Source organism: Peromyscus eremicus, chromosome 4 (genome assembly GCF_949786415.1).
Source record: "Peromyscus eremicus chromosome 4, PerEre_H2_v1, whole genome shotgun sequence".
NCBI lineage: Eukaryota > Metazoa > Chordata > Mammalia > Rodentia > Cricetidae > Peromyscus > Peromyscus eremicus.
The window spans coordinates 139,163,718-139,180,540 of NC_081419.1; the positions used below are offsets into that span (position 1 = coordinate 139,163,718).

The following is a 16,823-nucleotide window of genomic DNA, read 5'->3' on the forward strand; positions in this document are numbered from 1 at the left end:
GATATATAACAAGCCAAATAACACCAAATGCTCCTTGGAATTTGGCTTCCTCTGAAGGAATTCCTTGATAACTTCAGGTAGTGGCTTTGCCATAACCAGCTGAGTTCTTTTAATATATTCCTGTGGCCTGTAGCACCATACACAGAGCCCTGGGTTAGGTCCCTCAAACCACCTAAAGCAAGCAAGATAAATGGGATCCCAGTACTCAAGAAGTGGAGTCAGGAGGATCAGAAGTTCAAGGTCATCTTCAACTATATCATGAGTTTGAAGACAGAGACCTGCCTCAAAAAAAAAAAACAAAAACAAAAACAAAACAAAAAACACAAAGAATGGCCAAGGCTGGGTTGCAAAACAGCGGGTTAAATTGCTACTTGAGAATTTTAATTGGGAGGGGGGAGTATTTTCTGTGGGCAATTCTGGGTTCTGCAGCTTCTGGCTAAATGTGCCTAGGCCCCAAGTGTTTTGTAAGAGGTATCAAGGTATTACTCAGAGGAATCCCTGCAAAAACTCATTACTTACATTCAGTTGAAGAAACTGGGGCCCACAGAGGCGACTGTCACCTCCGATGTCCTTGGAAAATGGCAGGCCAGCACCTGAACCCAAGTCCTTCTGGCTCCAGAGTCGGTATGCCCAATCATTTGACTCCTAGAGATTGTTGTCTGTGGCCACTGGCAGGGGCACCTCATCAGTGATGGAGATAGCCTACTGTTTGAAAGAGGCCACATGCCCAACATGTGATGTTGTATCAAAGAAAGACTGTTAACTCCACAATCACTTCATAACCCAAACCTTACATGCTGTGGCCAAAGTCACCTCTGGTTGGGTGCAGTGAGGGTCATCATTGGAAAAGAGACCTGGTAAAGTTTGGCCCCCAATGTGTAGACGATTGTGGGCTTGCCCATGGGGCACACTGGGCTTGACACACCCATCTTCACAAGAACACAGGATCGAATTGCAGAGTCAGAATCTTTTGAGGACTGGAGATGTGGCTCAGCCAATGGTCAAAACACTTACCTAGCGTGGGTTCATCACCAGAAATGAACGGGGGGGGGGGGGGGGGGGTGTTCTAGATGCAGGGCTGGCAAGATGGCTCAGCAGGTAAAGGTGCTTGTTGCCAAGCTCAATGACCTGAGTTCAGTCCCTGGGACCTACATAATGAAAGGAGAGAACTGATGCCCAAAAGCTCTCCTCTGACCTCCATGTACACACATGTGCAACCACACGCACATACACAAATAAATGAACACCTTTTCATTACCATTCATTACAAGTGACCACAGTTCAATTGTTATAAGCTGGAAAAGAAATTTTTTTTGCTTTTGTTACCAGAGATATGTAAAGAACTCTTTGATTCCAACAATAAAGAGATCAGTAACCATTTCAAACTGGGCTATAAGCTGGGCATGGTGGTACATGCCTTTAATCCTAGCACTCAGAGGGCAGAGGCAAGTGGATCTCTGTGAGTTCCAGCACCTGAGACGTGTCACAGTGGGATCCACACACCCTAACGAATCTGCTGTGGGTGACTGGGCAGATGGCTGCCATTCTGTGTTACATTCTGCCAGATCAGCCCCCACCCCCAGGTGTGATGGTGTATGTCTGGTGTATGTGCACGCACCACGCACATGCAGGTACCCTCAGAGGACAGAAGAAAGCATCCGATCTCGTGAAGCCAGAGCCACAGGTGATTGTGGGTCACCTGACATGGGTGCTGGGAACCTCTGGAAGGACAGCAGGTACTCCTGTCACTAAGCTGTCTCTCCAGCCCCAGAAACCAACTGCTGCGGCTCACACTGAGTAACTCGGCATCCTAATTCCAAAGCCTCTCCCAGCCTCGCCTTTCCTTCTTTCCTAACTTGTTTCACATCAGATTGATTTTGTTTTAGGAAAGATTTTCCTTTTTTACAGTTTTACCCAAGAAATACAACCAGGCATCCCAAGATAGACTAACCACCACCAGGCTGGTGGTTGAAACACTCTCCTCTAACTAAAAGAATTTCATCAAGAAGGCATTGGAATTGAGTCCCCAGGCTTCATGGGGATCCAGAGTGCTGTCTCTGTCCCAAGAGCAGTCCCACCACTCCACTCTAGTCCCCCAGCCCAAGGCATGCACAGACCACCACGATGACATCAAAGTCACCTCCAGAAACCTGCAGAATGTTAGGGCTCACTGGAAAAATCTGCCAAGTCTGGACCAGGTTTATGCCTTCACAGGGTAACAGCCACCCGCAAACAGACTCGGCCAACAAGAATGGCATTCCATCCTCCCCACCCTGGCCCAGCACAGCCCGTCCAGGGGCGTGGTCCACACTGAACTCATTCTGCAGTCTCCATTCTCCCGTTCTGGGTTTAATTGCTTTCTGTTTTTCAAGTCATCCGTGTCTGATGTTGCTTGTTTAGCAAGTTAACCACTGGACTTCTGCTTTAATCCAAAGAGTATGTCATGGTTGGGGAGGTGCCTTTCATGTGCCTGGCATCTCCGGCTGCACTGTGGGACATCAGGTGCTCTTGCTGTGTGTTCTGATGGCGGGCGTGAGGAAGTGGACAGGACCCCTTGGGATGAGAGCTGCCCTGGAACACCGGGCAGTGTTCACATTCATGCCAGACTGTTTAACACTCCGTGCGCCATCGGCTGATACAGGGCTCAGGGTGGGTCTGAAAGTGTGGTGAGAAGGCACTTGATTGGGTCCCACTGCTGCTTGTGTGACTGAAGCCACAGACTGGTGTGTCGTGGAGGGTGTTCAGGAATCACCCAGCAGGCAGCGGGAGGTGCATGGGAAGGTTTCTTTCAGCCTTCACACCTGAATTCTGCTTTTGTCTTAGCTTATCTGTCCTTTTAAAAAATATTATGTGTGTGCAGGTATGTTGGGAGGGGGTATGTACATATGTACGGTTCTAGATATATAATGCATACGTTGTGGGGGACTAGCCCCCATCTTTTCCAGGGTTCCTACGAGGAGGGGAGAGAAATATTAGGTAGAATGATATGCCTAGCCGATGAGAGGAGGCAGAAACACAGGATAGCTTCAGGAGGATCTGGGTCAATATCCACCAGCCCCTTCTGTCTCTTCCAAACGGCTATTTATAGAAGTGCCAAGGGGTGGAGCAAAAGACCTCCCCCTAGCACAACTAAGTGCAGACTCTTCCCAACACCTGTAACCATGCACGTGGTCCGTCCACCCCCTTATGCAGCTCTGGTGTGTAAAGCAAGCTTAGATCTCACTAGGAAACCTTTGTGGGCTCCCACAATACATATATAAAGTCATGTGTGAATATACATGTGTGCTGTTGGCCAGAGAGCTCCGGGAACCCACCTATCTCTGGCCCACCTCCAGCACTGGGGTTACAGAGCCACCATGCCAAGCCTTTACATGGGGATCCAAACCCCCCTGTCCCCATGCGTGCATGGCAGGGACTTGCTGACGGAGCCATCTCCCGACCCCTCAACATATTTTAAGTGTTCGCATTAACACAAAGAAGCCTGGCAGACTTCTTTCTGCTGAGATTTGGTTTTTCCATCTTGCTCTTTCCTTCTTTTTCAGCTGGATGGTTAAGTTAGTTCCAGTCTTTTGCAACCCACCTTCAGTTCTGTATGGAACGTCTCTCAGGAGGTTCCCTTGTTCATGAGTATATTGGTGGCTTTTGTCCCTGCTCTGACCAAATACCTGATAAAAAGCAACTGAGGGAAGGAAGGGGGGGTTACTTTGGCTCACAGTTTAAGGGGGACACAGTTCATCGTGGCCAGGAAGGTATGGAAGCAGGAGCCTGAGGTAGATGGCCACATGGCATCCTCAATCAGGAGGCAAATAGCAAACAGGACACAGGGCCTGTCTATCAAACCTTAAGACCCACCCCCAGTGACCCAACTTTGTTCTACAACCTCCCAAAACAACACCAACTAGATACCAAATGTTCAAACACTTGAGCCGGTGGGGCTTTTCATATTCAAACACAGCAATGAGTAGTTTTTCTCCTGGGTTAAAAATGCAAAGTAGAGCTGGGTTGTTGTGGTGCACATCCTTAATCCCAGCACTCGGAAGACAGAGGCAGGCAGATATCTGAGTTCAAGGCCAGCTTGGTACACAGATCAAGTTCCAGGACAGTCAGGGCTACACAGAGAAACCCTGTCTCCAAAACATCAATAACAACAATAAAGCAAAGTGATATTTCAAAATATGCTGCCAATTATTCTGAATTGTTTCAACTCAAGAAAAGTGTGCATATGCTTTTATATTCATGATGCTCTACACAGGACATCAGAAATGAGATATATATGAGAAACTACAGTCCCCACTAGCCACCACTGAACTGTTTAAGTGTTTACTTCCAAGTTTCTTTTTTCTGTATTACCCATAATCTCTGGCTTGGCAAAATGCAAGATAAAAAATTTAATTCTCTGAAAAAAAACAAAAACAAAAACAAACAAACAAACAAAAAACTCTTAAGCCAGCAGTGGTGGCACACGCCTTTAATCCCAGCACTCAGGAAGCAGAGGCAGGCGGATCTCTGAGTTTGAGGCCAACCTGGTCTACAGAGTGAGTTCCAGAACAGCCAGGGCTACACAGAGAAACCCTGTCTTGAAAAATAAGAGGAAAAAAATTAGTTCTCAAGGTGAGGGCCATAGCCCAACGGTAGAGCACTTGCCAGCAGGTGCAAAGGCCTTGGGGTCCTCCCAGCACCAAAAGAATAAATCCATTAAAACAGGCCAGGCAGGGTAGCACGTGCCTGTAATTGCAACGCTTTGAGGCCAGCCTGGGCTCTATGAGGCCCTGTCAAAAACAGAGAGAAAGAAGGTTCAGTCTCTCACCTTTGTTGTGGTCACACACACAAACCTACTTGTGTCCTGACATTGCCAGCCAGTCATGAGCTCAGCTGTATTCCTATCTTCGATTTGCCCTCTCATAACTATATACATATATATTACCAGCCCGCCCCCCTTGAGAAGTGGTTTTTACACACAATGATTGTTTTGTCCTGTTTTTCTGAGTAAGTCCTTCTGGGCCTACATGGCAGTTCTCCTCTCCCCTCCGTGTGTGAAAGCCACCCTCACAGTGAGGTGCACAGCGGCCGTGACTTTCACAGGGGACGTACAGTGGCACAGAGGTGACGTGTTTCTGATAACCACGACCTTCCCTGGGTCACACTGACTTCCTCCAGGCCCTCTCCAGTTAGAGTGCCTGTCTGCCACCTCCTGGTCAGGACCCTGAATGGGAGGCTCCAAAGCCCTGAGGAGGTATTTGGCTAAAGGTCACAGTTCTGGCCTGGTTCTCCACAGCTGTGTGTGTGAAGCCAAGATCAGCAGCTGTAACTTTCTCCATTTAGTCTTTTCTTTTTTGTTGTTTTGTTTCCTTATTTTTTTATTTTGTTTTATTTTTAAGGTCAAAAAGGGTTTGTTTTGGGAATTATTTATGTTATAGCAGGAGTGCTTCCCGGATGTGTGTGTGTGTGTGTGTGTGTGTGTGTGTGTGTGTGTGTGTGTGTACATGTGTGTCATGTGTATGTATGTGCTAGTGCTTATGAACATATGTGCCTGAGCATGTGAAGGCCAAGGAAGAACCTATGCTGCTATTTGTGGGAGTCTGTGGGAGTCCAGCTCTGACTGCTCCCACCTTTCGAAGGGTTCTTGGGTGGAGGAGAGAGGAATGAGGAAATATCAGATAGAAAGATAGACCTAGACAATGAGGAGAAAGACAGAGACACAGGATAGCTTCAGGAGGGCCCTGGGTCAATACCCAGCCACCCAGAGGTTTATTCAAAAGGGCTTTTTATAATATGCCAAGGGGTGGGGCAAAAGACCTCCCCCTTTCAAGATCAAAGCACACCATAAGGCCAAGTGTAGACCCTTCCAAACATGCCCATGGCAAAATCATCTCCTTATGCAGCCCTGCTGGGTAAAGCAAGCTCAGATTCTCTGACCCTGAGTAAGGTCTCACTAGGAAGCCTCTTTGGGCTACCACAGTTATTACTCAGGCACCATTCACCTTAGTTTGAGACAGGGTCTCTCACTGGCCTAGAGCTCACCGATTAGGCTGGCTGGCCACAGACACCCACCTGCCTCTGCCTCCCAGCACTGGGATTCTAAGTCTGCACACCACACTGGGCTTTTATGTACATTCTCAGGATCAAACTCAGGTCCTCACGCTTGCATGGCAAGTCCTTCTCTTCTGAGCCGTGTCCCCAGCCTTCAGTCCACTTTTCATTTATGGCTTGTTCTAGTCTGGTTTCTGTTGCTGTGATAAATACCACGACCAAATGCAACTTAGGGAGGGAACACGTTTATTTGACTTATACTTCCAGATCACAGTCCCTCACAGAAGGAAGTCAGGGCAGGAACCTGAAAGCAGGAGTGATGACAGAACACTGTTCACTGGATCACTGGCTCGTACTCAGCTAGCTTTCTTACACAGCCTGGACTCACTTGCCTAAAGATGGTGCCCCCCACAGTGGGCGGGACCTACCCAAGCCAATCATCAATCAAGGCAATCCACCTGAGGCCGTTCCTCAGTTGAGGTTCCCTCTTTCCAGGTGACTCTGGGTTGTGTCTAGTTGAGGTAGGTACACACTAACCAGCACACACTTCAAATCCACTGTTACCTGCAAGTCCCACATTGTCTTTACCCTGGAGCCCAGACTTCCGTTCATCTGGAACCTGGACAGATCTGTGAACAGAGAGAGCAAGTGTGGGAGACTGCAGGGGCTCTTGAAGCTTGCAGCTGGACTTCTGCCACATGAAACACCTGAGTCCTCAGGGCCCGGCAGATGCGTTTTCTAAAGGCCTAGACAGGGCTTTCAGGGCACACAGTCTCTGTACAGGGTCGAGTTTCCTCTATCTTCACAGGCTGAAAACACTGTTAGCTTTTGGGTAGCTATGCCCCAAGCACCTGGAAAAACAACTTTACAAAGGTAAGATGGGGGCTGGAGAGACGGCTCAGAGGTTAAGAGCACCGGCTGCTCTTCCAGAGGTCCTGAGTTCAACTCCCAGCAACCACATGGTGGCTCACAACCATCTATAATGAGATCTGGTGCCCTCTTCTGGCCTGCAGGCAGAACACTGTATACGTAATAAGTAAATAAGTCTTTAAAAAAAAAAAAAAAGTAAGATGAACTTTGCTCACACGTTCCGGAGAGTTCAGCCCATGGTTGCTTGGTCTGCACCCTTGGACAGATCATCATGGCAGCAGGGGAGGAGCTGTTCACATCATGAGGGGGGGAAGGAAGGACCGGAGGGAGGACTAAGATTTCTAAGACAGGATACAACCCTTAAGGGCCCACCCCTCAGCAGCCTACTTCCTCTAGCTAGGTCCCACCTGCTGAAGTTTCCAGAACCTCCCAAAATATCATCACCGCTGGGAACCAAGTATTCACTACCTGAACCTGTGGGGACAGTTCAGAATCAAGTCAAGCAAGCATTGCTTTGTAAAAAACATACTTAACTCATGAGCCAGACAAAACAGAGCACTGGCCATGTGGCCATGTTCACTGTCCACTGGGATATGTCGTCCTCAGGGAGGGGTGACTGGCGGCAAAGCCTTGGGTTAGTTACTTTCTCCTTTCATGCCACAAAAACCCTGACGAAAAGCCCAGTGGTGGCGCACACCTTTAATCCCAGCACTTGGGAGGCAGAGGCAGGCGGATCTCTGTGAGTTTGAGGCCAGCCTGGTCTACAGAGTGAGTTCCAGCACAGCCAGGGCTACATAGAGAAAGCCTGGCTGGGGGATGGGGGGGGGAGAATCCCTGAAAAAAGCAACGGAAGGAAGGGAGGATTTAGGTTTTATTTCCACTCACGGTTTGAGAGTGCAGTCTCTCATGGAGGGTAAGTCATGGCGGCAGGAGCCTGAGGCAGCTGGTCACACTGGGTCCCCCATCCGGAAGCGGAGAGAGATGAAGGCTCCACTCAGCTCTCTTTCTCATTTTTTCGTTTTCATCTGGTCTTGGACCCCACTCCAGGCAATAGTGGTGAGCACACTCAGCTGGGTCTTTCCACCTTGCAAACCTCTCTGGACACATCATCATAGGCACCCCAGAGGTGTGTTTCCATGGTAATTCTATGTCCATCCCATTGACAACGGGAGGAACCGTTACAGCAGCCCACTGTGTTGTATATAGTGGGGTGGGGGAGAACACAGTGGCAGGACTCGGCTGTGCTTTGCACCTTATGCTCCTGTCCCCCTTGCTGTTTCTTGGGGATTGCTTGTGGCCGTCACGCTAGAGTGGTGTCATTCTGTGCTATCTGCCTCTTCTCTCCTGGCACAGACCAGCCGTTCTCACCCCAGGCCATGTTCTCAGCCACACAAGAGTTGTGAGCCATTCGGAAGAGCATGGACTCCAGCTACTTTCCAGAGAAGCAAGGCGGGGTGGAGGGGTAGGGGATGGGCTGAGCCCCAGAGGCCAAGCTTGCCTTAAACTGTCCCTTCTCTTTCCCACAGGACACCACGACATCAGTGCGCATCGGCCTCATGATGGAGGAGATGATCTTCAACCTCGCTGACACACATCTGTTCTTCAATGACCTGGAGGTCAGCACGCAATGCTCACTTTCAAAGTTACTGGGGATGCTGCTGTCTCTGTTAGACATTTTTTCCTTTTCTTTCTTTCTTTTTTTTCCTTTTTTTTTTGTTTTTTTTTTTTGTTTTTGTTTTTTTTTTGTTGTTGTTGTTTGTTTGTTTTTGGAGACAGGATTTCTCTGTGTAGCCCTGGCTGTCCTGGAACTCACTCTGTAGACCAGGCTGACCTCAAACTCAGAGATCCACCTGCCTCTGTCTCCTGAGTGCTGGGATTAAAGGCATGTGTCACCACTGCCTGGCTCCTTTTCTTTTAAAGAGTTTATTTTCATTTTGTTTATGTGTATGTGTGCGCACATGAGTGCAGGTGCCCTCAGAGGCCAGAAGAGGGCATCAGATCCCCTAAAGCTGGGGTATGGGCAGTTGTGAGCCGCTTTGATGTGGGTGCTGGGAACAGAACGTGGGGTCCTTTGGAAGAGAGGAGAACTCAAACACTGAGCCATCTCCAGCTTACCCATTTCTTTTAGAGGCTTGAATCACTTACTAACGACTTCTAGGAAAGTACAGAACTGTAGTTGGTGTCCTTTGGGGGGGACACTGTTGTCAGGGTGATCTTGCTGGCCCTCATCTGTCCCTGCTCCAGTCACGTGGGATGATGGCCTCTTCTTCCTTCTGCGATGCCTTTATTTAATTTGTTCATTAAGGCAAACTAGTACAGATCCTCTTGGGGTAACAATAATTAGCAGTGGGTCCAGGGTGGACGATTTTTAAAAGAAAATTTATATTCCTTGGACACATGGGGAGCAATGGAGGCAGACAACAAGTGCCGAGGCCCTGGATGGAGGAGGGAGAGGTGATCTGGGCTCAGAGAGAAGGGATACGTCCTAAACACTGACTCGTTCTAACTGCTGAACCCAGCGTGGGGCTAGAAGACGCTGGGCAGGAAAATCTGTCTCCTGCAAAAAGATCAAAGTGAGACTAGGAACAGTTTGATCAGTAGAGGGCTTGCCTAGCATGCACAAAGCCCTGGGTTCGACACCCAGCACCATATAAATTGGGCATTGTGGCACATGCCTGTAATCCCAGCATTCGGGACATAGAGGCAGGAGGATCAGAAGCTTGAGGTCATCCTCAGTTACATAGCAGCTCAAGGCCATGTGAGACTGTCTCAAAACAAAACCCTAGCTGTTTCATGGAGAATGGGAAATGGGAAGGTGAGGAGGAGGCAGGAGGATGAAGAACCTGGAGAGGCAAGGGTTTATGCTCGCTCACAATTCCAGGGTACAGTCCACCACGTTAGGGACGCTGAGGACTCGGGTATCTGAAGCAGCACACACGTCACATCCACAGAGCAAAGAGCAGCGAACGCAGGCCTGTTTACTGTCCAGCTATCCTTCCTCCCTCTCACACAGACCAGGACTCAACCCCAGGGGATGGTGCCGCTCACAGTGGACTGGCTCATCCAACAGCAATTGATGTCCACAGGCCGACCTGATCTAGAGAATCCCTCACTGAGACTCTCTTCCCAGATGTTTCTAGATTGTGTAAACTTAACAATTAAAGCTAACCATCACGGGGCTGGAGAGATGACTCAGTGGTTAAGAACACTGACTGCTCTTCCCAAGGACCCGAGTTCAATTCCCAGCACCCACATGGCAGCTCACAATTGTCTGTAACTCCTATACTAGGGGATCTGACATCCTTAACACAGACTGACATACATGTAGGCAAAACACCAGTGCACATAAAATACAAATAAATAAATTATTTAAAAAAAAAAAAAAAAACGCCAGGCGGTAGTGGTGCATGCCTTTAATCCCAGCACTCGGGAGGCAGAGCCAGGCGGATCTCTGTGAGTTCCATGCCAGCCTGGTCTACAGAGTGAGATCCAGAACAGGCACCAAAACTACACAGAGAAACCCTATCGGGGGAAAAGAAAAATAACCATCACACTTTGTCTATCCAGTACAGCCCCTCGGACATTTAAGCAGAGACCTAAAGTTGGTGAGAGAGGGGCCTGTGGCTATGGGGGGGGGGGTCATCTTCCAGGCACAATGAATGGCAGGGCCAAGGGCCTGAGGCCCTCTCAAGGTTGGCAGCTCCAGGAATGGAGAGGAGGCAGCATAGCTGTAGCAGAAGCAACAGAAGGTGGGGTACACAATGGGGTGGAGCTTGGGGTCACATTCTAAGAGGGGTTAGAGGCACTGGACACTGAACCTCAGAGCGTGGTTCGGAGACTACTGTGGACGCCCCGTGTGGAGAACAGACCTTAGAGGTGAGGCCGGAAGCGATGACAGCGGTCCTCAGGCTCCCAGGGAAGATGTGTAAGGTCTGGGCAGGGACGAGGAAGGTGCTCACTTCAGCCACATCCAGCATATTTGGGATGTGAGCTGTTAGCCAAACATCCAATACTTGCCTTGTAATGCCTGCGGGCAGGCGTGTTCATGGCTGTGTTTTAGAATTTAAAAGGCTGATCTGACAAAGTTGCTCTGTCCTCTGAGGATAGAAATGCTGCCAGCCCAGCACCAATGCACCACCCAGTACCCAGAACCTGGCCTCCCACCCCGTTCTTCAACATGAAGGTCCTTGAAGGTGCCCCTGGAGGTGGGCAGGGAGTCGACAGGTTAACCGGGAGCATCTCCTAGAGTCAGGAAGTAAGAGCCAGACGTGGTGATGCACACCTGTGAGCTCAGCACTCAGGAGGCAGGAGCAGGAGTTCAGGAGCAGCCTGGGCTACATAGTGAGGCCAGCCTGGGCTACAAGGTGAGGCCAGCCTGGGCTACACACATAGTGAGTTCAAGGCAGATACTGTCTCAAAAAAACAAAAGGGAAAAAAAGAAGGAAGGAAGGGAATGGAAGGGAAGGAGAGAAAGAAAGGAAGGAAAGATGGTTGTAGTGGTAACCTCCAACGGGATATGCTTAAGAGCTGAGGACAGGTGGGTCTCCAGAAACTAAGAAAGGTCTTAAAACTCAGCGATGCCTTATGTAAACAGGACAGGATGAAACCGAGAGGATCCCCAGTGGCCAAAGCTGGGGTGATTTAGTGATAAAAAAATAAACTATTGAATTCCACAGGTCCATGCTGATGGAGATAACAGCCGTGAATAAGTAGGCGAGGAGGTGGACACATCTCCTAGGCAGAAAGCCCCAAATACTGTGTGCACACCTTGCGGCCTCTCCAGGAGCCAGTCTGCTATGACGCGGGTTGTGAGGGACACATGCTCCCAGCGCCAGGCGGCCTCGGGCGTGCCTCAGCATGCAAGCCTGTCACGCCATCTTTGTAGCATTCTTCCCCTGTGCATGTTGGTCTATGTTGGAATCCCACCCAAGTGCTAACCTGCCTGACCCTGCTTAGCTTCCCAAACCAGACCAAATCGGGCACGTGCAGGATGGTACAGGCAAAGACAAAATCTCCCCTGGGTCATTGGCTGTGACGATTTCCAAATAAAGACATGTTCACAGACATTGGAGGTTAAGACTCCAACACGGCTTTTTTCTGTAAAGGGGACAGTTCAACCCATAGCAGGCCCCAGTGCTCTTGGCTTCATTCTCTCCCACGTGAGGTGGGCCGATGAGAGTGTCTCTCTTCATCTGTGGAAAGGTCTGAGTGGAGTCCCTGCCACAGTGACGCTCGGAGGACATGGCAGGTCTTGTCTCCTCCCAGGAAGATATTTTCAATCGTTTATTCAAAAGCAATACATATGCCTGTAATCCCTGCCCCCCGCCACCGTGTGCACGTGTGTGTGTGTGTGTGTGTGTGTGTGTGTGTGTGTGTGTGTGTGTGTGTTTATTGTCTTTTTCTGTTCTGAGGAACAAGACTAGAGCCTCCTAATGCAAACACTCGGCCTCTGACCACTCCTCAGCCTTTGTTTTGCTGTGGTGGTGATGATGGCACTGTGGACTGAACTCAGAACCTCCCACATGCTACACAAGGACATCTGACTGGGCTACACCCACAGCTCTCGTGTTTCTATTATCTTTATCATTAATTTGTTGACACCCTTTTGATAAGGCTAATCCCTCCACTGACTACCAGGCCAACCTCAGCTTCTTCCCTGTGGAGCTGCTGCTTCCTCCCAGATGTATAAACTTCTAGATTGTTCTCTTCCCACTTAAGTATTCGATATATCTGTCCTTTAAAAAATCAAGTATTTTAGTAGGTTGCTGTCACCGCATACACGATTCCACAGTGAATGTCTCCTTCTTAGCCACTTTTCCACAACTTTAGATGCCTTAGAATCCCTTTGTGAGCAAACTCGGGGACCTGCCCTGGTCTTCTGGGCTATGGGGTTGAGTTCCCCAAATGGGCATGCTACCGTTCGGTGCTATTCCAGTAGATGGAAGAGGAGGGGCACCCCGTTTCTCACTGCACCAATAAGCTGCCTTTGTACAGCTATTCTCTGCCCAGGCTCCCTAACCCACATCATCTCACCTATGGAACCCTCTGCCTGTCTTTGCCAGTAGGTCCCACTGAAATCCCTCCACAGGGTAGTTCATCCCTCTTTGACCTGAGATAGACCAGAATTTTCCTGCAGACGCTGTGAATGTGCCTCCCCTCCAGCTTTGGGTACTGTCCCACACACGCAGGGGTGGGGTACACAGCAGAATTAGGGACACCAGTCTTCCTCCACAAATGCTCAGCCAGATCCCCTGTCCTCTGCCCTGTCCGGTGGCCCTGGCGCCACTGGCTTGGAGGGTAACTTGATCCAGGTCAGCTGGTAGAGTATGAGGTAGCGTCTAGCGAGTGTCACGGCATTTTATGAAGTCCGAAATGTGATCGCTACTGTTGTCACACTTTAGCGCCCCCGACAATCCCCTCACAAATGAGAAAAGCAGGGCCTCCTCACATGCCTTTCCCCTGACATCAGGGAAACCCTGGGAACCTGCCAGGGGAGGAGGATGGGGATACGGAGCACTGCCTGACCCCTGCAGGGCTCTCATGGAGCACTGCCTGACCCCTGCAGGGCTCCAGGGCCTGAGAGAAGGACAGCCTGTGCCAGGCTTGCAGTGCACTGTGAGACCCCGTGCCTGGGTCTGTGAAGTCAGCCTTGCATCTTAAATGCAAATCATTCGGTGGCTGGGGATGCTGCTCAGTTGGCAGAGCGCTTGCCGGGCATGCACAAAGCCCTGGCTCCATCCCTGGCACCAGATAAACAAACTGTGGTAGCTCATGCCTGTCCTGTGTTCCCAGCCCTCAGCGGGTGGAGACCGGAGGATCAGTAGTTCTGGGTCATCCTTGGCTACATAGTGAGTCAGAGGCCAAGTTAGGCTACAGAAGACTCTATCTCAGTAGGAAAAAGCGATTCATTAACAGGTCAGCATGGCTGGTCCTAGGACCCTTCCTCATTTAGGATGGCTATGGGGGGAAGATCTCAAACCCAGATGTCTACAGGAGCCAAATAAGCACAGGACGGCCAAGTGAGGCTGAGGCAAATGGGACCACGGGAGAAACTGCAGATGGACCTCCAGGCCCGAGGGCACAGCCAAAGTTCAGTTCCAAAGGACACGGTTGTGGAACTCAGAAAGAGGTCCCCTTAGTTTAAACGCTGGCAGTCATTTCAAAAAATACTTCGGGAGGGTCTGGACCTATGGCTCAGTTGTTAAGAGCACTGGCTGCTCTTGGCACAGGACTCAGATTCGATTTCCAGCACCCATGTGGAAGTTACCACAGCTGTCGGTAACTCCAGTTCCGGGGGATCTGACACCCTCACAGAGACATACAGGCAGTGAAAACACAAATGCATAAAAGTAAAATAAATGAAAGAAGTAAAGTACCAATTCTAAAGAAGAAGAAGGAGAAGGAGAAGAAAAGCTGCCAGGTGGTGGTGGTGCACGCCTTTAATCCCAGCACTCGGGAGGCAGAGCCAGGCGGATCTCTGTGAGTTCCAGGCCAGGCTGGTCTACAGAGTGAGATCCAGGACAGGTACCAAAACTACACAGAGAAACCCTGTCTCAAAAAAAACAAAAAGAAAAAAAAAAGCCATCCCAACATCAACCTTTGACCACTACATCCACTTGCATGGTGAGAGCACAAGTGCATGTGCGCGCGCGCGCGCGCACACACACACACACACACACACACACACACACGCACACACACATGCACACACATGCACACATATGCACACACGCACATGCACGCATACTTTGCAGCATAGACCAGCTTACAAGCCCTTCCCTGGGAGAGTTCACTAAGCCAGACCAGGAGTTGGATGTGGACATACCTCTCTCTCCTAGAGCAGCACTGTTCATAGAACTTTCTGGGTTGATAGAAATCTCTGCATCTTGCTTTATGGTGTCCTCAGGTCCATGTGGCTGTTAATACAGAATTAAGGACAGAAGGGAAACTGAGGCACATGGCTTGTGGAGCAGAGGGTGACCTGCAGAAAGGATAAAGCCTGGATGTAACAGATCTCATTGTGTGGTGAATGTTAATTAGCACCCACCTGATGATCAGATGACTGTTTCCTGGAGACTTGGGGACCCTTGGAGTCCCCCCAGTGCCACATTAGTCACCCCTTTTCATTTGCAAAGCTCATTCAGCTGAGCTGGTCACTTGCCTGGTATCTCTCCTCGTGGCCACATGCTTTTTCACAATGGGAACCGAAGAGAAAGGAGTCAGTACCTGAGCCAAGGCTCTAACCTTTCATGACAAAACGCAGACCAGCTCCCAAGAATGCCAGCTCCAGCTCACCCTCCCTCAGCTTAGGAAACACACTCTTAAAACCAACGACAGCCAGGCAATGGTGGCACACGTCTTTAATCCCAGCACTCGGGAGGCTGAGGCAGGAGGATCTCTGTGAGTTTGAGGCCAGCCTGGTCTACAGAGTGAGTTCCAGGAGCCAGAGCTGTTACACAGAGAAATCCTGTCTCAAAAAAACCAATAAATAGATAAATAAAGCCACTAGGCTGGGATGTAGCCCAGTTGATAGTGTTTGATTAGGAGGCATGAAGCCCCGATCCTACCATCTATAATCAGGTATGGTGGTGCACACCTATAACCTGGCACTCAGGAACTGGAAGCAGGAGGATCAGAAGCTCAAAGTCATCCTCCTCTATGTAGCAAGTTCAAGGTCAGCCTGGGCTACATTAGACCCTGTCTCAAAAAACAAACCAAAATACCAGCTCCACTTCAGACTAACTGGCACGTCTTTGTCCTTATCACATTTCCACAAGGACTGTGACCAAATCCACGTGGATGATGTCTCATCTGATGACAATGGCCAAGATTTAAGGTAAGGATTTGGGGAGTCTAGACAGGCATGGTGGCTCATACCTTTAATTCTAGCACTTGGGAGGCAGAGGCAGGAGGATCTCTGTGAGTTTGAGGCCAGCCTGGTCTACATAATGATTTCCAGGACAGCCAGGGATATGTCAAGAGATCTTGTCTAAAAGACAAAGAAATAATTTGGGGAGTCAAAACTCCTTCTTAAGTGCTGGGGCATACATAGCTCAGTGGTACAGTGTTTGCCTACTCATGGAAGGCTAAGGCAGAAGGCTAGCAAGAACAAAGCCTGCCTGGGCTGCAGAGTGAGTTCAAAACCAGCCTGGGCAACCTAGCAAGACCCTGATACAGTAAGTTAAAAAGAATCGAGACTAGGGCTATAACTTTGTGGTAGGATACTTGCTTGACACTGGCTTAACTCCATATGTGTTTACCGTAGCCTAGGAGAGAGATGTTCTCATTGTCTGTGGTAGAAACTACCCCCAACTCCTGCTCAGGCTGAGAAGTTCCCTTCCTACTTAGGGACCTCCACACAGGTCAAACTGGACACTTGGCTTTACCACAGAAAGGAATTTCAGGACAAGCCAGCATGAATTTTTTTTAATTCATTTTAGTGTGTGGGTATGCTCGTCTAGGCATGCATGTGTAGAGTTGGATATTACATGTCTTCCTCCTCACTCTCCACTTTATTTTTGATATGAGATCTCTCAGTAAACCTTGAGCTTACTATTTTGGCTAAATTGACTGGCCAACACTCCCAGCATCCTCCTGTCTCTGCCTCTTAAGCACCGCACCCCCCCACGCGCACGCTCACCCCAGCACTGAGGTCACAGGCCTTCATGCACTGCATTTTTCATGGATGCTGAGGATCCGAACTCAGATCCTCATGCTTATACAACAGGCACTTTTCCCATTGAGCCACCTCCCCAGCCCCAGATTTAAGCAGAGTTTGATTGACAGAGAGATGTTTAGGGAAAGAATAAGACTCAAAGAAGAGGCCATTTTATTGTCCTTACCATTAGGTCGGTAGGTAAGTAGGTAGATAGATGATATATAGATAGATAAATAATTGATAGCTGATAGATAGGTAGATGAAT

At 49.4% G+C, this 16,823-nt stretch overlaps 1 protein-coding gene across 1 annotated transcript in view; it reads left to right on the forward strand.

Moving 5' to 3' along the window:
* Eya2 (EYA transcriptional coactivator and phosphatase 2) overlaps positions 1–16,823 on the forward strand; it is a 106,952-nt gene that overhangs the window by 80,760 nt on the left and 9,369 nt on the right. The window contains exons 9-10 of the mRNA XM_059259773.1: positions 8,427–8,516; positions 15,678–15,736. Coding sequence (XP_059115756.1) covers positions 8,427–8,516; positions 15,678–15,736 — 149 coding nt within the window. The remainder of the gene's footprint in view (positions 1–8,426; positions 8,517–15,677; positions 15,737–16,823) is intronic.